The sequence below is a fragment of the Dacryopinax primogenitus genome (assembly GCF_000292625.1).
Source record: "Dacryopinax primogenitus strain DJM-731 SS1 chromosome Unknown DACRYscaffold_8, whole genome shotgun sequence".
Taxonomy (NCBI): Eukaryota; Fungi; Basidiomycota; class Dacrymycetes; order Dacrymycetales; family Dacrymycetaceae; genus Dacryopinax; species Dacryopinax primogenitus.
The window spans coordinates 668133-690540 of record NW_024467205.1 but is presented as its reverse complement, the minus strand read 5'-3'; the positions used below and the strand labels follow the sequence as shown (position 1 = coordinate 690540).

General features: G+C 52.8%; 7 protein-coding genes across 7 annotated transcripts; 5 read left to right on the top strand and 2 right to left on the bottom strand.

Annotated features, from left to right (window-relative positions):
• Positions 1-873: 873 nt before the first annotated feature.
• DACRYDRAFT_116003 (uncharacterized protein) lies at positions 874-6630 on the top strand (the record flags this gene model as incomplete). Its single annotated transcript, XM_040770114.1, has 20 exons — positions 874-1007; positions 1060-1395; positions 1447-1587; positions 1635-1771; positions 1819-1980; positions 2031-2247; positions 2302-2545; positions 2594-3097; positions 3149-3208; positions 3259-3436; positions 3492-3919; positions 3969-4243; positions 4298-4397; positions 4448-4513; positions 4564-4625; positions 4676-5486; positions 5537-5880; positions 5934-6084; positions 6137-6235; positions 6286-6630. The coding sequence occupies 20 exons, from the start codon at positions 874-876 to the stop codon at positions 6574-6576; spliced, it is 4740 nt and encodes a 1579-aa protein (XP_040629170.1). The 3' UTR covers positions 6577-6630.
• A 22-nt stretch (positions 6631-6652) lies between these two features.
• DACRYDRAFT_79023 (plasma-membrane proton-e) lies at positions 6653-10268 on the bottom strand. The gene is made up of 6 exons (XM_040776370.1): positions 9996-10268; positions 9918-9940; positions 9679-9864; positions 7317-9626; positions 7025-7262; positions 6653-6971 (listed from the first exon to the last, which is right to left on the bottom strand). Exons 1-6 carry the CDS (start codon positions 10153-10155, stop codon positions 6892-6894), a joined length of 2997 nt encoding a protein of 998 aa, XP_040629169.1. The 5' UTR covers positions 10156-10268; the 3' UTR covers positions 6653-6891.
• A 636-nt stretch (positions 10269-10904) lies between these two features.
• DACRYDRAFT_79018 (acetyl-CoA synthetase-like protein) lies at positions 10905-13827 on the top strand (the record flags this gene model as incomplete). Its single annotated transcript, XM_040776369.1, has 11 exons — positions 10905-11074; positions 11136-11416; positions 11483-11564; positions 11613-11643; positions 11691-11766; positions 11814-12042; positions 12092-12189; positions 12241-12537; positions 12588-12628; positions 12678-12878; positions 12928-13827. The coding sequence occupies 11 exons, from the start codon at positions 10905-10907 to the stop codon at positions 13069-13071; spliced, it is 1650 nt and encodes a 549-aa protein (XP_040629168.1). The 3' UTR covers positions 13072-13827.
• Positions 13828-13896: 69 nt separating this feature from the next.
• DACRYDRAFT_116000 (uncharacterized protein) lies at positions 13897-15286 on the top strand (the record flags this gene model as incomplete). Its single annotated transcript, XM_040770113.1, has 4 exons — positions 13897-14135; positions 14189-14542; positions 14591-14674; positions 14704-15286. The coding sequence occupies 4 exons, from the start codon at positions 13897-13899 to the stop codon at positions 15284-15286; spliced, it is 1260 nt and encodes a 419-aa protein (XP_040629167.1).
• Positions 15287-15690: 404 nt separating this feature from the next.
• On the top strand, positions 15691-17449 carry DACRYDRAFT_115999 (MRJP-domain-containing protein; the record flags this gene model as incomplete). Its single annotated transcript, XM_040770112.1, has 4 exons — positions 15691-16143; positions 16193-16295; positions 16345-16698; positions 16753-17449. The coding sequence occupies exons 1-4, from the start codon at positions 16029-16031 to the stop codon at positions 17447-17449; spliced, it is 1269 nt and encodes a 422-aa protein (XP_040629166.1). The 5' UTR covers positions 15691-16028.
• A 245-nt stretch (positions 17450-17694) lies between these two features.
• On the bottom strand, positions 17695-20870 carry DACRYDRAFT_115998 (Pkinase-domain-containing protein; the record flags this gene model as incomplete). Its single annotated transcript, XM_040770111.1, has 9 exons — positions 17695-18012; positions 18066-18459; positions 18513-18663; positions 18718-19650; positions 19705-19799; positions 19848-19907; positions 19963-20285; positions 20333-20449; positions 20499-20870. The coding sequence occupies 9 exons, from the start codon at positions 20868-20870 to the stop codon at positions 17713-17715; spliced, it is 2745 nt and encodes a 914-aa protein (XP_040629165.1). The 3' UTR covers positions 17695-17712.
• Positions 20871-21258: 388 nt separating this feature from the next.
• On the top strand, positions 21259-21534 carry DACRYDRAFT_51528 (heat shock protein DnaJ; the record flags this gene model as incomplete). The annotated part of the gene is made up of 2 exons (XM_040775044.1): positions 21259-21375; positions 21436-21534. Coding segments are annotated over 2 exons (216 nt in total), but the record flags the coding sequence as incomplete, so codon positions are not given.
• Between the last annotated feature and the right edge of the window lie 874 nt (positions 21535-22408).

Sequence of the window (22408 nt, the reverse complement as noted above, 5' to 3'; positions counted from 1 at the left end):
CTGCATTTCAGCTATATTCTCCTTATTTCCTTGAGTTCAATGAGCAAGTCCTGCTTGTCGGAATAGATGATCACTGAGAAGCACACGAATGTGGCGCAGAAATTATAAGCGCGCACCATATATGTCCACGTCGTGAATGATCCCTGAAGGGCTGGGAGGAATTGCCGCGCTGAGCCGCGTGGGGCCGCGTCAGGGTCCGAGTTGGGCGGAAGTCAAGTGTTGACATCAATAAGCCGCTGATTATTTGAGTGGAAAGTAATAATATAGTCCAATGTTCCAATGCAGACAGGGACTCCAGATGTGTGGGCAAATTGTTGATTATTACATTGGAAAGTAACAAGATATTTTGATGTCATTACAAAAAGGGCAAGGACCCCCGCACCGAGGGGTGCCGCGCTGTTCAGGAGTTCACTGTGCAGAGATCCCATTCTAAGTGGGTGAAACGCCGCGCAACTCGATCACGTGAGCCGCGCAGGGGGGCGCGGCTCACGTGGTTCAACAGTGCTCTCATGAGGATTGCTCAATTTGGTGAAGTTTTCAAGATTTTAATGAAACAACAACAAAAAAAACCAGGGGATGCCAATGTTATTGTTCTGTCTACCAAACTACTTTTCAAGCAATATTGAACAGTGAGTGAGAATTGTGTGTTGACCGGCCAGGTAGAGTAGCCCACGTCCTGCGCGGCAGCCAACGCGGCTGCGCGCGGCAGACGCGGCAAAATATCCCTACCCATCCCTGAAGGTTGACAGTGCTAGTAACCTAAACGCGTCCAACTACAATTCAAGCACTCTTTTTTCTATTTCACTCGCTGAACATTTCATTATCTGAGGGACTGAACGTACTACTGGGGATTGGGTATTGAGTATTGGTGCCATGTTGGGTCGAACGCTGGCTCGGCTTTCCCCACTGCTCCTGCTCTCACAGGCAGTCGGCGCGCTCGAGTCTCCGCCAGTCCAAGTCTCCTTGCGCACATCATGGCCCGCTCCCCCCCTTCTCTTGGAATTGATGTATGCCTTCACTTGTATGACTCTGAGCACTAACCAATGGGACATTTTTCAGTGAAACGGCTGCACAAGCAAAACCCGACCGCTTCTTTGAAATTGCCGCACTTCTGTCACATCTCGGCCCGCTCGACGACCACAGCCCAGAACAGAAGTACACTTCCGCGATCAGGGAACTCAAAGTGAACCAAATACTTGAGAGAGATGTTGACACGAAGATGTTCGAATTGGAGATGGCGATGCACAGGATGAACCCCTTGATCATGGCGCATTTCCAAGCCGATGCTGGGGCGCAACCTGTGGCAGGATGTGAGAGTTGGATTGAATGGGGCGAGGAGAGGATATGTGATATGGAAAAGCTGAGGGAATTCGTACGGAAACAGGAATGGCCTTCGTGAGTACTCTATCTGTACCTCGTTCACAATCCAGCGTCTGAGAGGTACAGGGCCCCACAAGTATTTCCCTTTGACCATATCCACGAGCATGATGAGATCGTACCTCATGCGACGATACTTCATCACGCCAACCCGCATACGACCTTCTTCGCTTCGGCACACATGTATCTTTCCAGCATTCCCCACATAAGGTGCGCCATTTACCTGCAAAGAGTTAGCAATGACTGAAACCATGAAGATACGTACTGCGCTGGACCCCGCCTGTCGCGCCAGCCTCAGATCCTGCTTATCTTTCTGGATGGGGTGTTGCCCTTGACCTCAAGAAAACCGAATATTCGGCGTTGGACGACCGACTAGGAAAGTCATCGGGCTCTGGTATGTTTTGTCATTCTGTGTAGTTATCTGTGCTTACGCATGCTCAGATTCTTCCAAACCCAGGGAAGAGTCAGATGAGCTCCGTCTCATCCACCATCTCATTGAGGAATATCTGGGAACTGACAACAAGCGCGAAGAATCCAAATCCGAGGAAAACAATGATGGCAGGAAAGACTTTACCACACCGTTGACAGAAGAGGAGCAATTAGGTACGCGACGATCTCCTGCTGAAAGTCCCGTCTGATGTCGCCTTACATAGCACTGCCTTTACAAATAACCCAACTGATATTGTCTGCGGAGGACAAGCTCGGAGCTCTTGCATCCATTTCTCAGTCCTTCCCCACCTTAGCCCCTATAATCGCTCGTTCTATGCCTCCTCCAGATCCATTGAGCTACGAGCCACAGCTCACCCCTGGATTCTCGGCTATCTGGCTTAACGGAGCGTCTCTTTCACCCAACGACTTTAGCGAACTAGGGTGCGTCCGCATACGTATTGCCTCCTCTTAGAAAAGAGCTTGATATCGGCGTAGGCTTCCACGCAAGTTGCGGAAGGAGACCAGCCTCATCAATTCCATTGCGCGTCTCGGACTGACAGACGTACAAGCTACTGTCGTGTTGGCGAATGCTTCCATGCCGGGTCAGACTGGCGAAGACTCCGTGACAGAAGGGCGGATCGATATCAGGGAGGCAGAAGACGAGCAGGACGCCATCGTCTGGTGGAACAATGTCGCCAAGGATCAGCGGTACAAAAAATACGGGTCGAGTCTTCTAGGAGTAGGCCCACGTTACTGTTTGTATGAGCGAGATTCTGACTGCTGGCAGCTGCTTCGGCCCGTCTATCCAGGATCTTTCCACCCAGTCGCACGAAACATCTACAACGCCCTACTTTATGTAGACTACGCCAACTCCGAGTCTGTCCAAGTCATTGCTGGCTACGTTGGCCCGTTGATCCAACGAAATGTGCCAATCCGATTCGCTACTGTTCCTGCCGGTGATGGCGATTCTAAGAAATTCGCACATGTCATCAACTACCTGATCAAGACTTACGGACGTGCTGCCGCCATGAAGTTCTTTACCGCTCTGGCTACCGATCCCGTGGCGACAAGGGAGGGGAATATTCCTCTTACCGCAATTAGGAGAGTATATAATTCCTGGATGACCTCTGCCCAGCTGCCGCACATCGAAGGGACGGAGATCAAGCCTTGGGAGATCATTGTTGAGTCACCCGATGAGATCGCTGAGGCTGCTGAGAGGTGGGCAAAGCGCCTTGGGATCTATGGCGAGTCTGGCGGATTTGTTAACGGCAAATGGATACCGTTTGATGACGTGAGTCATTTCAATGGAGTACATATAGGCATAGGGCTCACGGCTGCGTAGACATTCCTCATAAAGATGCAGACCGAGACCAGTCGCTGTTTACAACATCTTCAGGAACAGGTTTGTTTCGTGTTCTCACGTTTGCTTCTCGAGTATTGATCATCTGCCAGCTGTACTACGGTCGCATGAACGATCTGGAAGACATTGAGACATACTTTTATCGATTACCAGGATCGATAAAGCGAGTCAGCCGTTATGTCCATCCATCCACAGATCGTCCCTTGAAGTTTATGGATTTGAGTGAGGTGTTCCTTCAAGCCGGTTGGAATAGTCGCTGGATATGGCCCAGTAAGTCACCCCTCTAGTGGGAGCCTACCCCCGTGTTCTCACCCTTCCCTAACAGCGGGGCACGAGGATGTACCGGTATCCATCTGGGTTGTAGCAGACTTCTCGACAGCTGTTGGCTCACATCTGCTCCGCGAAACCTTGGACGCATTGCAAAGCGATTCACGCTTCCGCCTGTCCTTTATACCCTCCACTGCTGCACACCAGTTCCCTGATGCCGCAGAAGCCATGTCTTTAACTGAACTATTATATCGGCTCACCCTGACGAATAAGCTGTCCTCTGTGACACCGGAAGAATTACAAAACCTCATCGCACACGGCAGCCATCCAGAACTCCATGAGATGATGGACGATTCACAGCGTCTGTTGTTGCAGCAGGCCATAGAAAATGCCGATGAGTTCAAGGCCTGGCTAACAAAGGGTGCTAGTGTGGCAAAGTTGTTTGGTCTAAGTGATGACCGGAGTGGTATAATTGTGAACGGCAGGGTGAGTGAGTCCTTTTTTGTATAAGGAAAGCATATGTAATTTATTGCAGATCATCCCCGTGAGCGGTGAAGACCTTGCTGCAGCAGATGTACAAGCAATTGTCGGCTTCGAGCTTCTGAAGAGGGTGTCGCCCGTTATCACCGGAATGGAAAAACTCTGGACCGCCGCAGGAAGCCCTTTCGACCGGCGATCTTATGCGGATATAGTGGCATACGTGTCATCCATAACATCGTCGGTACAGGCGCCCGATCCATCCGCGGGAATGCTCCAAACCACAGTACCACAAAGGAGTGTATTGTACAAAGATATTACCAAAGGGTACAGGTCAGTAAAGTAATCGTGAGAGTCGGAATGACTGAACCTAAGGACTTGCTTCAGTTATTTCACTATTGGGGACGAGACAAGTGCAATACATCGCTTCGGTGTCATTCTGGATCCGCTCACCGAGCAAGCCCAGCGCTGGTCAGGCCTCTTGAAGGTATGATACCCGTTTCAACTGATTGCCTGATGCCTCATCTCGTTGTGTAGTGGCTCCAAAGTCTGGATACTGTGTATGTGGAGATCATTCTCAATCCACGCGCAGATGGATCAGCTGTGCGTAAATCAAACTGACTCGTATATCATCTTGATTGACCGTCGTACAGGCGCCTCTTAAATCATATTATAAGTCTGTTCTTCCATTCCAGCTTGCATTTGATGATAATGGGTAAGGAGGGATATCACGGCAAAACAATGTGATCTCATATGTCTTGATAGGCAAGAGAAGAAACCTGTCGCCCGTTTTGATGGCCTTCCGGAGAACTCGCTATATACCCTTTCGATGGATACCCCTTCGGCGTGGCTGGTACGCCCGCGGGAATCACCATACGATCTCGATAACATCCTGCTCGGTACTCTACCGCAAACAGCTCGAAATGAAGGGGTGGCCGCAATATTCGAGCTCCAATTTCTCGTGGTAGAGGGTCATGCCCGAGAGACGCATTCTCGATCAGACACCCCACCGCGCGGCGCTCAAGTGCAGATCGCCGATATCAATAGCTCGATTGCATTGGACGATACTATGATTATGGCGAACCTGGGGTATTTGCAACTGAAGGCCCAACCGGGGGTTTTCGAATTCGGACTTCGTCCTGGGAGAACGAGTGAAGTCTATGAACTCGAAGCCGTTGGCAATGACGGATGGGGTGGAAAGAGCATTAACGAGACCGGTCCATACCTCACAATGACAAGCTTTGAAGGTATGACGATATACCCTCGTCTCAATCGTAAAGCTGGCATGGAGAAAGCAGAAGTCTTGGAGGAAGTTGCGTCCCCAGGACTTGGATTGGACCTCGGTGGTATCCTTGACCCGTTGTACAAGTTTGCTTCAAAGCTCGGTGTCAATCTCAAGCCTGAATCGACAGATGTCACAACCACCAAACCCCAGGCCGATATCAACATTTTCACCGTTGCGTCGGGATTGTTGTATGAGCGCTTTGCTCTCATCATGACTCTTAGTGTGATGCGCCACACCAACCATACCGTCAAGTTCTGGTTTATCGAAAACTTTCTTTCTCCGTCATTTCTCGTAAGTTAAACCTCTGCAAACACTTGCATCTGTTGCTTATCATTGTGCAGGAAATCATTCCTAATGTTGCACAGGAGTATGGCTTTGACTATGAGCTCATCACGTACAAATGGCCGTCCTGGTTACGCGCTCAGAAAGAGAAGCAACGCGTGATATGGGCTTACAAGATCCTCTTCCTGGACGTGCTCTTCCCGCTTGACCTGAAGAAGGTTATCTTTGTTGATGCAGACCAGATCGTGCGGACAGACTTGAAACAGCTCATCGACGTTGATCTTCACGGAGCACCGTATGGCTACACTCCTATGGGGAATGACAGAGAAGACATGGAAGGCTTCCGCTTCTGGAAGAAGGGCTACTGGAAGGAGCAGCTCCGTGGCAAGCCTTACCACATCAGGTGCGTGCTAAGCCGTGATTTCATTTAATGCAATCCCTTGACCAATACCCTAGTGCATTATACGTCATAGACCTTGTGCGGTTCCGCCAGCTGGCTGCCGGAGACCGTCTTAGAGGACTGTACCAAGGACTGTCCGCAGACCCCAATTCACTCGCCAATCTCGATCAAGATTTACCCAACAATTTGCAGCATGAAATACCCATTGTACGTGTGGTTTTGCCGAAGCTGTTATTGCGCGTCTTAATTTCATGTGTAGTATTCATTAGATAAGGACTGGCTATGGTGCGAGACGTGGTGCAGTGCAGATCGGTTCAATAAGGCGAAGACCATTGATCTCTGCCAGAATCCGCTCACAGTAGGTCACTTTTCCGCTTTCCTATCACACATGCTTATCGCTGCCCACAGAAAGAGCCCAAGCTCGTTCGCGCCCGGGCGATTCCCGAATGGGAAGTGTACGATTCAGAGATTGCTGCCCTCACCCGTAGACTAGCCAAGGACGGCAAGATCCACTGGTCGGCAGCGATGGCCGATTCAGACGCCTTGGCAGAAGTGGGGAAAGCGAACGCGGCAGCCGTGGGAGTTGCAGAGGATGCAGAGGAAACGAACGAACACACCAGCGAAGCCCTGCCAGAAGCGAGCGTCGTTCCTGAGGAGATGGGTGCGGGACAGTCACATAGGATCAAGGAAGAACTGTGATGTTGTTCTGAACTTCCTAATCTGCCAATCGATAGAAATCATTACGGCACACATAAAGCCACAAACGGTCAAGGATATATGCGGGGAAGCGCCCGCGGGGAATACTTCTTATTGACAATCTTGTCCAATTAGAGCTTCTACAATGGTTCTGCGGACGTCATGGCAAATAAGAAATAGGAAGTAGAGGAAACGCAGTTGTAAGGATGGCGGAGACAAAGTGCGCAAAAAAGGGAATCCTTGTCGACGATTTGTTTGTGTAGCAATACAGTGTCCATCCGTGACACTGGTCTTCCTCCGAGTGTCTATCCGGATGGTTTAAACGCGGGACGGGTTGCGAGCGAGGGTGGCACCAGCGTGCTGGGCCTGGAGGGAACTGAAGCGCTGCAGCTCGTTCTCTGCGACGGTTGTCAGCTGAAGGACAACGACAAGGGAAAATGAAAAGACTTACGACTCATCCTGACAGTGCGACCTTGGCCGAAACCAACCGTCCTGACAGCGCGACGGATGAAGCTGACACGGTTGGAATACAGAGACTCGTGGATCGAGGCGGCGCGGGATTGGGTGCGCTGGAGTGGCTCACCACGGTCGTCTACAATACGGCGCTCGCGACGCTCACGCAGCCACTTGACAACGGTAGCCTTCATCGCGAACTTGATGTAGTCCAGAGGGATATACCACATGATGTTCTGCAAACCGTTAATTCATACAAGTCAGCTGGTTGCATGCTGAAAAGGACATACCCAAACCCAGACGATACCGATCCAACCACCGGAGATCGCCTCAACATCGGTGAAGTACCAGTTAGCGTAGGCAGCAATGATGGAAGAGATCAGCTGAGCGATGCCGAAAGCGACCATGAGGGCTATGGAAGGACGCTCCATGAAGAAGAAGCCGTGGGAACGGGTGACGAAGATAAGAGCCTGAGAAATGATGGCGACCTGAAGGTACAGGATCATGTGAATGTGGTTGTTGTTGACGTCATCGTGGTAGCCATCGACGTGGAAGTGGTTCTCGAAGAACTCGGTATGCCAAAGAACCATGAAGAGAGCGATCGTCGAAAGTGTAAGCCAGATACCGTAGGCGACGGCGAAAGCGAAGATCTCGGCGAGATCCCATGCATCAGGAGTCATAGAAGGAAGGACACGGTCGACAGAGAGGGTCATGATGGTACCGTCGTTAAGGAGGGCAATAATCAGGATCATGAACGGCGGGAAGTCGAACTGGTACGCGAACGCCAGGATAGCGAAGCAGACGACGATACGGATGGTGACGGAGCAGGCGTAGATGGAGTAGTTCCTCATGCGCTGGAAGATAACACGTGATCCGCGGATGGCGTGGACGATGGTGGACAGACCAGGCTCAGTCAACACAATATCGGCGGCACCACGAGCAGCATCGGTTGCACCCTCGACGGCGATGCCCACGTTGGCACGAGACAGAGCAGGAGCATCATTGGCACCATCACCAGTCATGGCGCAAAGGTGGCCAAGACCTTGGAGACGCTTGACAATTTCGTACTTGTGCTCCGGGAACACACCAGCAAAGCCGTCGGCATCGAGAATCATCTCATCGAGGGACATGTGCTTGCCACCGACTGGAGGACCGTCCTTGAGCACCTTGGCGGGGTACATGTGATCACCGAGACCAAGACGACGGCCAGTCTCCTTTGCGATAGCGAGCTGATCTCCAGTAACCATCTTAACCTTAACACCGAGGGCAATAGCATCGTCAATGGTCTGCTTAGTATCGGCACGAGGAGGATCGAAGATGGCGAGAAGGCCGATAAGCTCGAAGCCGTTACCCTCAGCAGCAGGATCCTGCCCGTCGAGTTCTTCGTACGCAACAGCGAGGGCACGGAGACCACGAGCAGCAAACTCTTCCACATCAGCTTCGAGCCTGTTCTCGATCTCCTCGGTCTTGTTACGGGTGCAGTGCTCGACGATGATACCGGTCATACCCTTGGTGACACGCTTCAACTTGCCAGTGCTCTCCTCGCGGTAGGTGATCTCAGTGCGCTTGTCGACGGGGTTGAAAGGCTTGAAGTCGAGCAACTTGATACCCTCACGAGCCTTGGCAGGGTCGGGGATGGCACCAACGACACAAGCATCGATGGCGTCCTGGTTCTCAGTACGAGAAGCATAGGCGGCAAGCAGCATGACGTCAGCGGCGGAGAAAGGACCGTAAGTCTTGACAAGGTTGCTGTCGATGGTGAGCTTGTTGGTGGTAAGAGTGCCGGTCTTGTCAGAGCACAAGATGGTGACACCGGCCAATTCCTCGATGGCAGTAATACGGGTGACGATGGCCTTGTGCTTGGCGAGCTGCTGGGCACCGACGGCAAGCGTAACGGACAACACGGTGGGCATGGCGATCGGAATGCCACCGATCAAAAGCACCAGTATATCGTTGAGACCACGGCGGTACGAGTAGTGGTACTTGGGATAGAGGATGACGATTTCGAGGACCACAAAAAGACCGATGGAAACAAGGCAGAAAGAACCGATCTGGGCGAGAATCTTTTGCAAATGGCCAGTTGTGTCGTCGTCCTGACCGACGAGCTTGGCGGCACGGCCAAAGAACGTGTTCGGACCCGTGGAGATGACAACACCTTCAGCCTCACCCTGCTTGCAGGTGGAACCGGAGAAGCACTGATCGCCGACTTTCTTGCTCTGGGGCAAGGACTCGCCAGTCAAGGCGGCCTGGTCGATCGATACGTTGATGGCTTCGGTAAGACGCACGTCGGCGGGGACAATATCACCAATCTTGAACGCAACCATATCACCCGGAACAAGGTCGGCAGACTCGATTTCTGACCAGGCACCGCTGCGCTTAACTCTGGCCTTCGGCGCGAGAGAGTCCATGAGCGCCTTCACGGCATTACCAGCGCCACGTTCTTCGTAAAAACCGATAGACGAGTTGACGAGCAGCAAGAGGACGATACCGACAAAATCTTCCCAATCCGGTGGCATACCACCGCCGTTGGAAAGGGCGATGGCTACGAGAGCAGCAGCTTCCATCACCCATGACAGAGGGTTCCACATGAAAGACAAGAACTGGACAGCGGAGTCAAAATTTGATTCCATGCGGAGCAAAAATAGAACTCACTTGGAGGAAGGGATTTTGTTCCTCGTGCTCAAGTTTATTCGGACCGAAAAGCTCCAAACGTCTCGCTGCCTCGGCAGGATCCAAGCCGTCTTCGCCGCACTGAAGCAGCTTGAAAACGTCCTCCATAACCAATGTCTCCAGATCAACCTTCTCCTTATCGTAAAGGTCCTCTGCTTTGAGCTCGATCTACGACTTCTATGAGCAACGGTAACCATTGGTGGTAAAACATGTGCACTTACTTGAGACATGTCGACCTTGGCGTCTGCGAAAATATGCAGGTCAGTACATGCATAAACAAGTCCGAGTACAGCGCTCACGAGTGTTCTTTTCCTCGTCGCCGTGGCCAAAGTCCTTGTATTCGCGCTTCTTCTCAGCAGGGGTTTCGGCGGCAGGAGTATCAGCATTGTCTGCGGAGGTAGGCTCCGGAGCGGGCTCCGGGGGGCCTGCCTCCTTCTTTTCCGTGATTGGCTCAGACATGGGAGGGACGACGACGACGACGACGACGGCCGCGATGAACGCGAAACGAAGCTTCTTGAAGGAGGGGGGCGGGAAGGGAAGGGAAAGGGAGAGGGAAAGGGTAGAAGATGGCGGTGCAGGCGACAGGAAATGAGGGGACGTGGACTGACAGTAGATATATGTATCCCCAAAGCGGGATCTAATTAGTCTCCGTTGGGCGCGTCATGGCACATAAGCTAGCGTGACAACTGTTTGGATCGGACTGCAGTTCCCGACTGAGAGCGTATTATGTAATCGTGCACGACCGGCGACAAAATTAAAGAAAAAGAAAACTAAATTTTCGGCAGATAAACCAGTGGCTGTGAGACCATTGCTGTGACATCCCTTGCCAATGTAAAGACGTTGTTTCACCATTGTCGTTCGTTCAATCAATCGTGTCAGCGTCATTATTCCACTCTTTACGACGTCACCGCTGATTGGTCTGCGTCATTCAAACAGCGGTTATGATCCGCCGCGTGTTAATCCGTATCGCGACGCCGGCCAACGCGTCCCTATCCCGTCGTCTCCCGCCCGATCCTCGCCGTCTCCACAACACGGCCGACCATCCTCGGCCGTTCACCACCGTCGTCAAACCCCCCGAGGTCGTCCCAGACCCCTCCCTCGGATCGTTCGTGCGCGGGCCCCTCTCACCCCCCCTCTCACACCAAACCCTCCCTCAGTTCTGGCGCGGTCTTCTTGGACAATATGGCGACGGCGAAGCGTTGGTCAGCATGCATGAACGTGCGGACCAGTACGGCGCCAAGATTCAGGGATCGAGCGACAAGCGTCTGAGATGGACGTATGGAGAGATGGACCGTGCGATTGACGCACTCGCCAAGGGCCTGGTCGCTATGGGTGTGACCAAGGGAGACAGGGTCGGTGCTGTGTTGCCCAACTGCAGGTACTTGTCTCATTATGCCGCGCGAATGAAATGCGATCATTTTCTCTCTATCTGTGTGAAGTGCATACGCATTGCTCCAGTGGGCCACCGCACGAATCGGTGCCATCCTCGTCACTTTCAACCCGCAGTACAAGACACACGAGCTCCTTGCGGCACTGAATCTCACCACCAGTAAGGCACTCTTCATTACCCCCTATCTGAAGAAGGTGCACTTCCTCCAAACGTTGATCGAGGCCCTCCCGTCCTACAAGCTTGACTCACTGCGACAGCACGAGCTTGCCGAACCTGCTTTACCCGCTCTGCGCTCCCTCGTTCTTGTCGACAATCTACACGATCCCGATGGTTTTGCTCGGCAATTGCGGTTATCATCGGGTTTATCGGATATCAAGGACCTGATGGTTTGGCGAGAGGACGGTCTGGAGGCGAGTGAGGTCAAGAGGTTGGAAGCAAGTAATACCAAGGATGAAGTCATTAACCTGCAGTTCACGAGGTCAGTCGTTGCAGCGTCTAATCACGTCCCCGCTAACCATCATGCCAGCGGAACGACCGGCTTGCCAAAAGCTGTTTCGGTATGTTCACCCCAGAAGTATATGAGTGTCGCCAACCAAGCATACAGCTCACCCATTTCAATCTCCTCAACAATGGGCGATACATAGGTGACTGTATGCGCCTTACTCCCGCGGATCGACTTTGTGAGTCAAGCGCCTCGCGAATTCCCTTGCTCTGATGGCTATCTAAGGCAACGTACCGCCTCTATTCCACTGTTTCGGACTTGTTCTTGGAAACCTCGCTGCTTGGACACACGGGAGTACGATTATATACCCGTCGGGATTCTTCGACCCTCGTGCAATCCTTGATACCGTAGAAGCGGAAAAATGCACAGCTTTGCATGGCGTGCCAACACATTTCCTCGGTGTACTCGGTGAACTCGAGACGGGAGGTAAGAAGTGGGATACTAGCACACTCAGGTGAGTCATGAATTGCGGGTAATCAGAACCAAGGATTGATGTCAAGCAGGACCGGGATTGCTGCTGGCTCCCCTATTCCTATCGAGCTCATGAAAGAGCTGATCGAGAACCTGGCACTGACAGAGGTTACGATTGCCTATGGGATGAGTGAGCGCGGGTTTCTATTGTGCACAGCAACAAACGCTGACGTCACGAAAGCCGAGACTAGTCCGGTCTCGTTTCAGACCCGTACGGATGATCCACTCACCAAGCGTGCCGAAACTGTCGGTCGTATCATGCCCCAGACCAAGGCAAAAATCGTGGATGAACATGGCAACATCGTTCGCCTGGGCGAACATGGCGAACTCTGCGTTGCTGGCTATCTCGTGCAGAAGGGCTATTGGGAAGACCAGGAACAAACGGACCGGGTTTTGAAACGACATCCTGGAGATCCGGATACCTTGTGGATGATGACCGGTGATGTAGCCAGCATGGATGCCGAGGGTTATCTACAGAGTGAGTCGTTGTCCTTGGCAAGGCTATTCAATATGACTCAGCCATAATAGTCGTGGGCAGGATCAAGGACATCATCATACGCGGAGGAGAGGTGAGATCGCCTTCTCACTGTGTATGATTCCACTTATGTAAACGCACAGAATCTCTTCCCTGTCCAAATTGAGAACTGCTTGACTGATCATCATGCCATCCGAGAGGCGGCGGTCGTCTCTGTGCCCGATTCCAAATACGTCGAAGTTCCAGGGGCGTGGGTTGTAAGATCGAATCCAAAACATCCAGGAGCTGTGCACTTGTCTGCCAAAGACGTACGCAAAGTGGTGTTTGACGGTATGAATCGCCAAGTAAGCACCATGTCTCTTTGTGTTTTCTACGTCCTCACACGATGTCCAGAATGCTCCTGACTATGTGTGGTTTCTGGGCGAAGATGGTGTACCTGGTGAACTCCCCAAGACCGCAAGCGGGAAGGTTATGAAGCACGTTCTACGCAAATGGAGCAAAAACCTTGCGGAGAAGGGCATTGGGCGTGTTGTGTAAGATTGCGCAACCGCGTGACAGATTGATTGGCAAATTCCAGGCTTGTATCATTAACATCTCCATCAGTTGTGTGCGGTATATAGGAGAATATCTCAGGTTCCAGTCAGATATTTGGAGCAGTTCGAATTAGCTTTGACTTCCCATTTGGATGGTGGAGCCGCACTTCTCCGGGCCGACGAGAAGCTTGAGAATATCGCCGAAAGGGTAATGGGAATCATCATCGTCATTCGAATGCGGAAAGGTCGGAAGTGCCTACAAGAAGGCGGCAGAGGCATTCGCCGTTCAGGTGACCTGTTCGTTCAATGAAGAATGCGAGACCTTGTGCAGGGGAAGTTGGACCATCTCCTTCTCCCAAGTAGACCGGCCTAATGATACACAATGGGGCTTTACTTGGTTGCGAGAGGTACATTGGAACCTAAACGGCGGAGATAGGTACAGAGTGTGCGCTCGTAGTGGAGCAACCATAATCGTGCTAAACGGCGCGAAAATTGCAATACTCTCCTCAACTGACGCGATTACTGCACCCAGTTCTCGTGCAATCACAGGAGCAGCAAGTGCGATTGACTCACCTACTCGCTGCATAGATCCCCCGAATCTCTGTTCTTGGTTCTCTTCATTCGCGTTCCCTCCCTCGAAGGTCTTCATTCTTTCCTGCAAAGGCATCCTCCACCACAAACATGTCGTTCGGTCGATGCGTCTTCCATTGAATCCTGTCTTGCAGGAAAATCCAGGACCCAGAAGTAGCTCGCCCATTGGGAAGGTATAAATGCCCACAAATCCCGCCCTAGATTTGCAGGACAAGTTCCTTCCAGGAAAGCAATCAGGATGATCGCCCTCTTGTCCTTCCTCCTCACTCTCGGCTCGATCGCGCCTGGGGCTCATGCGGGAGCGGACCCACTTAACCCGTTCGGCCTCTCCGGCCTGAGGTATGTGGCGAACACAACCTTAGGCCCACCTTTGGAGTTGTGGCATGAGTTCTATGACCATTGGCCAACCGGAATTGCGATTAGCAAGGAAGGGCGGTTGTTTGCCAACTTCCCCGTGGAGAATCTGATTAATTTCACGTGAGAATATTGAATTTCAAGCACAAGAAACTGCGCTTACCGAGCATGACTAGTGTTGGGGAGATCACTGGCGGGGCGACCGAAAAGGCGTTCCCCAACCTGACATACAACCAACCGCCTTCACTAGTTAACACCACCAATCCACAACTCGCCGCAGGGTACCTTCAGTACTTGATTTCGGTGCAATCCGTCGTCGTGGATCCCAAAAATCGGCTTTGGTTGCTTGACACAGGTCGTCCGATCGTGGGCAGTATTCAGCCCTATGCCAGTGGGGCCGGGCAGAAGCTCGTAGGGGTGGACCTGACGACGAATACGACGTTCAAGGTTATTACTTTCCCGCCGACGGTAGCATATCCCGATACTCTTCTCAACGACGTGCGGTTCGACCTACGGCCTAACATTACCGCGTGAGCACAACGTTGAATGTGAGGAGAGACATCACTGATAAGACGCAGTTCCGGTGAAGGTATCGCGTACATCACCGATTCCTCTGATGAAGGTCGCAATGGCATCATTGTCGTCGACCTCGGCACGGGTGAGTCATGGCGTCCCTTGATCGCGATTACAGCACCATGGGAGATCCCTCGTTCGTGGGTGTATACGACGGCGTACCGTTCACGGTTATCCGCCCGATCGACAGCCCGATCAACCCTGGTGCATACGCCCGATTTACCACAGGGGCTGACGGTATTGCACTTTCTGCCGATGGAGAATACCTCTATTACACACCACTCAGTAGCAGAAGGTTTTATCGCGTACCCACTGCGCTTCTGAGGGTGCCACCCAACGGACAGAACCCCAGCGCAGCATTCGACGCCATCGCAGGTGTGGAATTCCTCGGCCAGCACGGTTCCCATTCGGACGGTCTCGAAACAAGCAGCGACGGCACTATTTGGGTTACTGCAAACGAGCAGGACACTATCTTCTCCTTCGATCCAGTGACAAAGATTCTGAGCCCGTTTGTCCGGGACCCACGGATCCAGTGGTGCGATACTCTCAGCGTTGGCTGGGATGGGTACTTGTACTTTACCAGCAACCAGTTTACGAGACAGCCCCAGTTGAATAACGGCACAGATCTTAGGAGGCCGCCTTTTGCCGTCTTCAGAGTTCCTCTTCCAAATAATGCAACAAAGGTCACGACCTTAGTGTGAAAACTTGTTGTAGCAACGACAGTATAGTTAGCAAAGAACGGAAAAGCAGAATGCCAATGAATCGACGTGATGTATTCCTACTGCTGCAGTAGTTGCGCATCCAGAGCAGAGTAGAGCAGAGCAGAGCAGAGTACAAGCCAGATGCCGCGGCCACACCCAGCGAGGTTTACAATGCCCGGTATTCCCCATCAAGTTCGCGTTGTTGAATCTAGACCTTTGCTTCCTCCTGCGGTCCGTTCGGAATAACCTCCACATCAGTCCATCAGCATACTTCGGGATGCACATCAGCATTAAGCAACCCTCGAGTAGATCACGGTTTATTTCAAGCATCGTGACACGTTGGAGCTCGGTCATTATGGAGTGGTCGCGAACACAAGCGAATTGCTCCCGCGTATCACTTCTTACCTGCGGATAGATCATCCGACGCCGATGGTAAAGGATCCTTTGAGTTTTCTTTCACTTCGCTGGGTCCGGTCCTGAGTGGAGAAGGATGCAAGCACCGTTGACAGCTCAAAGGTGTTGGTTCTAATCGATGCCGGTCTTGGTACACATGTGTGCTATAGGTGGACAACATGGACAATGATGAAACTCTCTGTCCCCGAAAGGCAACATATATAATGGTCTACGATGGATGCTACTTACGGACACACGCGCCTCTCCTGGGAGGGTATAAAGTTCCCAGTCGAAAACATGTACTTCACAGAGGTTGCCGGTGCACGTAATCCCTCGACAATCGTCCAAGATGTTGTCTCTGCTGCTGTTCTCACTCCCGGCGCTCGCCTGGTCTGACCCAACCAATCCCTTTGGGCTTGGTCCGCTGGGATACGTGACCAATGCCTCTCTCGGCCCGCAGCTTGGTACTGTGTTTTCATTCTACCAGTTCCGTCATCTGACTTGATGGACCAGAACTCTGGCACGAGTTTTACGGACAGTGGCCGACAGGCGTGGCTGTTTCGGCCTCTGGCAGGCTTTTCGCAAACTTTCCAGTACAGAATGTTATTAACTTTACGTTAGTATTTCATTTCATATTACGAGATACACTGCTCACCGTGTCTCAGGGTGGGCGAACTCAACACTCCCACGACCGAAGTTCCCTTCCCAAGCTTGGAGATGAACACTCCGGATTCACTCTTCAACTCCACAAACCCTCTCTTCGGTTCTGGGTATACGGAGAAGCTCATCTCTGTTCAATCTGTTGTCATCGATCCTAAGGATCGTCTTTGGATCCTCGACACCGGACGCCCGTCGGTCAACGGCGTATCCCTGCTCGCCTCTGAGGGTGGACCAAAGCTGATCGGCGTGGATCTTACAACAAATCAAACTTTCCAGACGATCACTTTCCCTACATGGGTCGCCTATCCCGACACGTACTTGAATGACGTGCGGTTTGATTTGCGCCCCAGCATTACCCCGTGAGTCCTTTCCTCGTCCTGTGACTAGTGGAACAGGCAGTGACTTCCCTGCAGGTCTGGCCAAGGTGTCGCCTACATTGCTGATTCCTCTGACGAAGGACGTAATGGAGTGATTGTCGTCGACCTAGGTACAGGCACCTCTTGGCGACACCTCGACCGTGCCGCTTCCGTAACTGCCGACCCTGGCTTTCTCAGTGGGTACGACGGTGTGCCCTTCACCCCGATCCATCCTCCGACCGTCCCATTCTATCCTGGCACAACTTTGCATTTCACCACCGGCGTGGATGGGATCGCTCTGAGCGCCGACGGGGAATGGTTTTACTTCTCTCCCCTTGCCTCTCGGAGGTTCTACCGCATTGCCACGGAACTTCTGAGGGTACAACCAGGTCCTCTTAATCCGACGGCTCAAGACGCTGCGGTAGCTGGGGTACAGTATCTCGGGCAGCACGCGAGCCACGCAGACGGAATGGAGACCAGTAATGATGGGACGATTTATATGGGCGCGCCAGAACACGATTCCGTCTTTGCTTACTATCCGAGTCAAGGACGGTGGGAGCCGTTCGTGCACGATCCCAAGATTCAATGGCCCGATTCACTCAGTGTTGGTGTTGATGGGTATCTGTACTTCACTGTGAACCAATACACACGCCAACCGGGGATCAACAACGGCACGGACTCGCGCATTAAGCCGTATGGTGTGTTCCGCGCGCAGCTTCCTAACGCAGCAGCCAAGGTGACGGAACTGCGGTAGGCAGAGTACGCGGCAGTCAAAGGCAATAATGTGACCAATGATAATAATGGATGTACAAAACTATCTGTGACTGCGCCTTGTCGATCGAGAGAGCATTGCTAGAGCCAGATCCAATTGTGGGTTTCGACATGGGCGATAAAATGGACGAGAAACATGAGTGTAGCGGAAAATGTTGCGCGTGGTAAAGGAAAGAAGTGTTAGTTGATGTCTCGCGGAAATCGATACAAAATACAAAGAAAATAGGCGGACGGTGGACGCAATCCTTACCGCAGGCCTGCAGTCCTGGCGGTGCCCCTAGCTGCAGCGGGGATCTGGGGGTTACCTTCCTCCCCGTTGAGGTTTTTGCGCTGCATGGTGTTGAGTACCTCACGGCAGTATCTCAGACGCTTGAGAACCTGCTCGTTGGATCGGACATTTTTGTCTGTCTTGCTCTCGGGTGGTGCGACGGCCGTGGCCATGAGCTCGGCGAGGGTGTGCTCGTGCAAGTTGTACGTCTTGTCGACATACGTGACATATCTACCCGAGTAGGAGAGGATGATCTTCGTGTGATCCGAGTAATTGAACTGTTCCAAGCGTCAGTACGTGCCTCTTCTCTCAAGGAAAAAGGAACACAAACCTGGATAGCATTGTTGCTCAACTTGAACATGGTAACGTTGTTGGCTCTCCACCATCTCTGAACGAAGTCCATCCCTTCTACCTTCTCGACGTCGACGTACGTATAGTTCTGCTGCCGATAGAGCTCTTTGTAGATATAATCCTTGAATGCCCGGAGCAAGGTGACTTTGCTGCTGAGGTCAGAAGAGGGGGTGGAATCGTTGCTGCCACTGCCGCTACCACCAATGCTCCGTGTGCGAGGGCGAGGGCGGCTGTTACTCGCGTCCTGCGTGGGAGTCGCACTGCGTGGTCGTAGGGCATTTGATAAAGAACCAGAAGAGGAGAAATCGCGCATATTCCAGAATGAGCGGACGTACTGACGCTGATCGGTCGAGGCCTTCACGTAGTCCATATGGCTATGCAGAGACATCCTCAGCTCCTTTCATGTGCAGAGGACAAAAATACGTACTTGTCATCGGGTGAAAGCACCAACGAAGTGCTGTCATTGAAGTACACAGCAGTCGTCCCGTCCGTGAGTGCATACCCCATGCCGTACTTATGGCTATAATCGACCCAGCTCTGGACGAACACCACTTTCCCAGGAAGCCCAGCATCCAGCGCTGGGTTAAATATTATCGATCAACGTACTCCTTTTCGGTGCTGAGAAGGCATACCTGGATCACGCCACACCCTGCCGTCGGCACGCGCTTCGAACGCCTCGTTGAGGGTTTTGGCTGTGAGGTCGAAAGCGTTTGTCCTCTCACCCCCTGCATTAGTGGGTGGCTCCTGTCTTCTCCGACCCTCCGCTGACGCGGCCGCGGCCGCGACCAGTCCCGCACCAGCACTCGCCCCAGCACCCACAGAGGGCTGGCGATGTAAGCTCGTCAAGCTCGCACCGCGGCTGAGGACTGGAAGGCCGCTCCTCACACTAGCAGTAGCCTGAGTGACCGTGCCGCTCCTTGCACGAGTAGAAGCCGCCATCCCCTGAGGGGGCACGTTCTCGGAATCGTGCATTTCCCTCGCCGTCCTGCGCTGTCCGGCCACCGATGCTGCTCGGGTCGCACGAGGTCCACGCAAGTCGTCTTCCTCAGACACTCTCTGTAAGGCCCCCAGTCGTGTGCGAGCGGCGGCAACCCGCGTGGTGGTGCTCTTCGCTGGACTTGAAGGCGCGTCACGGTCCTTCTGCGCCGAAGCTCGCTTTGCCCCGGCCACGCTCAACTTGCGCATAAGGTTCTCGCCGACCGGTTCACCGGTAACGAGCAAAGGCTGTTTAGCGCTCTTGAGCAGGGTGGAGATGGGGCTGCCAACATTGACGGCGTTCTCGAACTCTTTTTCGCCGTCTTCCCAAGCTTTGGCAGCATTGGCTTGGGCAGAAGAGCCGTTCGCTGCGGAAGCGGACAGCACACCTTCCCGCCGAACACGGATTGTGCCAACATCGTCGATCTGCGCGCGTTTGCGCAGAGCCTTGAGGTTCGCTGGTGCTTTGATAATCTCGTCAGGCGTAAAGTTGGGTGCCGAGGTGCGCGAGACTTGGGACATCCAGAGCGGGGTGTGTCCCTCCGTGAAGAAGGGATGGGAAAGGAGGTTCTGTGGCGTTGGACGGTCCTCTGTCGCTCTCGTTAGCGTCTGATCTCCCAACCATATCTGCGATATGTACTAACCCGGTTTCTGAGACAGAAGCTTTTGAACAAGATTTTTGGCATTCTCAGAGATCTCGAACGTTGTGGGGAACTCGTACTTGCTCTCCTTTATGCGTCTGCAAGAGTTCAGTTACGGCATATATGTCGCTTAGGAAGTCAAGCACCTGTAGATGTCCTCCACTTTTTCCGTTTGGAAGGGCGGCTTGCCCGCGAGCATCGTGAACCTGGGGCACAAAGTGATTCAGTTCCGCAGGGTATGAGGGGAAGGAGAGGCCGTACATGATGACCCCCATGCTCCAAATGTCGACCTCGTAGGAATGCCCGTGAGTTTTGCTGGCAAACAACACCTCGGGTGCGATATAATTCGGGGTGCCGCATATTGTCGTCTTTCTCTCTCCCTCCCTTTCGAGCAAGGCGGCAAGCCCAAAGTCGCCCACCTTGAGCTCGAGTCGGTCGTCTAGGAAGAGGTTGCCGAGCTTGAGGTCACGGTGAATGATTTGATGTGTGTGGAGGTAGGAGATCGATCCAGCCAGTTGGACCATGTAGAGTCGAACTTCGGGCTCGCTCAGGCGGGCTCGTCGGCGAACGAAGTCCATCAGGGACTGCAAAAGGTCAGATTGTGTATGACTCTGACAATGAGAGAACATACCCCCGCGCGACAGAGTTCCAGAGTGATGTACACGTTGTCTTTATCTTCGAAGCAGTCCCCAAATGCGCACACATGTGGATGGCTTAGCATCCGATGGATCTTGATCTCCGCATAGAGCTGGCTGGCGTTAGTTCTCGTCGTTGCACAAAGTATCGCAGCAACACACCCTCGTCCGTGCCTTCGTATCTGCCAACTTGGTCTTATTGATGACCTTCAACGCCACGCTCTTTCCCTCTCCATCCCTCGCCTCATAGACCCTCGCAAACCCCCCTTGTCCAAGCAAGTTCAACACGGTATACGACTGGGTCGTCTCTTGATCGTGTACGACCTTGGGTGGATCCTTGAACTCTCCTTTGGACTTGCGTCGTTTTTCCTTGTCATCTTTTGCCGCTTGGTCTTTGGTAGGCACGGGTGGTGGGACCGAAGGCTTAGGAGGTGGTACAGGAGCACTGACGGGGTTCAGAGGGGCCACGCGGGGCTTGCTGTGTCTTGTGAGCGCAGGTGCGGAGGGTGCGCGAGTGACGACGGGCCCGGACATGACTGGTTGTCCAAGATGTTGAACGGTTGTGGATGTAATTGTGGTGTCAACCGAGGACTGCAAGAAATAGAATGATATGTGCAGAAATAAGAGAGAAGAACGTCAACGTCAATGAGCTCGCCGTTCGTTTGGGGGTGAAGGACTGTCAACCGTCGTGCGGATGTGGCGATGTGTGTGGCTGAAAACACGTTGACGCAGTGAGGCGCAGACGCGTGTGAGACGCGTCGAGGAGAAGGTCACGTGAGAGATATAAAATGATTAGGTAAGAGGGGTCAGGGTGCGATGACTTGAGTGACATTAAATTGTATTTCTTGTTTCCTCTATCTCCTTTCCTGCACTTGAATACCCCTTGGTCGACATAGTCGGAATTCCCACCAAAAAAAAAGAAATGTCTGATACACTAGAAAAAGATCCTTATGAGCAGCTAGGCATCACGCCGGAAAGCACATTGGAGCAGATTCGTCGGGCCTACAGGGTCACATCGCTCAAGGTGCATCCCGACAAGGTGCGCACTTTCAACTGCCAGTCAAATTGTATCCTAATTGATTTATTTGATATGGTTCAGAACCCATCACCTGAAGCCGCAACACTGTTCCACGCTCTGACACAGGCATACAACCTTCTCCTCGACCCTACCCAACGCAGTGCCCTCGACGCATCCCTCGCTGCTCGGCGAGCACGAGCAGCACAACTAGCCGCATCCTCAGAAAAGAAACGCACAATGTTGGAAGAACTCGAGCGCGCAGAAAGGGCAGCGAAACGCTTCAAGGTCGATAGTCTAGCCGAAGAGAGGAAGAAGAGGGAGGAGGAGGAACGGGTCAAAGCACAAGGTCGGAGGATGCGGGAAGAGGCACAGAGACGAGCTGAAGAAGCACATGAAGCTTCTATGAAGAGACAGGAACCTCCAACCCCGGTGAACGTAGATATAGACGAGCTGGACGGGAAGAAAATTTCTCCTATGGAGCTCACGCTCCTCTTACGGCTACCCTACCCCCCACCAACCGCTTTTTCCCTCCTGGATTCCCTCTTCTCGCTCGGACCGATCGACACGTCATCCTTTCTCCTGCGCCCTCCAAAGCCATCCAAGAAAGAGAAGGAAGGGAAGAAGAAAGGCGGAACTGCTGTCGTCCAGTTCTTGACCAAACGAGGTGCTCTAGCGGCGAGCCAGGCTGGTGGGAGACGAGATCTGGGACTGGAGGGAGTGAAAATGGAATGGGCTGCTGGCGAGCCTGCATGGGTGGCGAAGGCGCTTGAAGAGACATCCAAACCGGTACGTCTCTGCTGGCTCCGACAGGACCTTGGCTAACCGACGCTCAGAAGATGGATGCACCGAGTCTGCCGAACTTTGACTTTGCCGACCAGGGACTGGATTACGAGAGCCTTACGCTAGCTCGGATGAGGCGCGCTGAGAGGGAGAGGCTGGAGCGCGAGATTAGGGAGCAGGAGGGCGAGTAGGGTCGGTGATCCATGATGATTGTGTGTACTTGTGCTGTCTCTTGGGTGTGGCAAGAGCTCATACGCTAGATGTCCATGTCAAG

Coding starts and splice junctions, on each gene's coding strand:
- DACRYDRAFT_79023 (XM_040776370.1), bottom strand. CDS start 10,155: ATGTCTGAGCCAATCACGGAAAAGAAGGAGGCAGGCCCCCCGGAGCCC. Junction 9,627..9,678: donor AACAAAATCCCTTCCTCCAA/GTGAGTTCTATT, acceptor TCCGCTGTCCAG/TTCTTGTCTTTCATGTGGAA. Junction 7,263..7,316: donor TCGGTATCGTCTGGGTTTGG/GTATGTCCTTTT, acceptor AACGGTTTGCAG/AACATCATGTGGTATATCCC.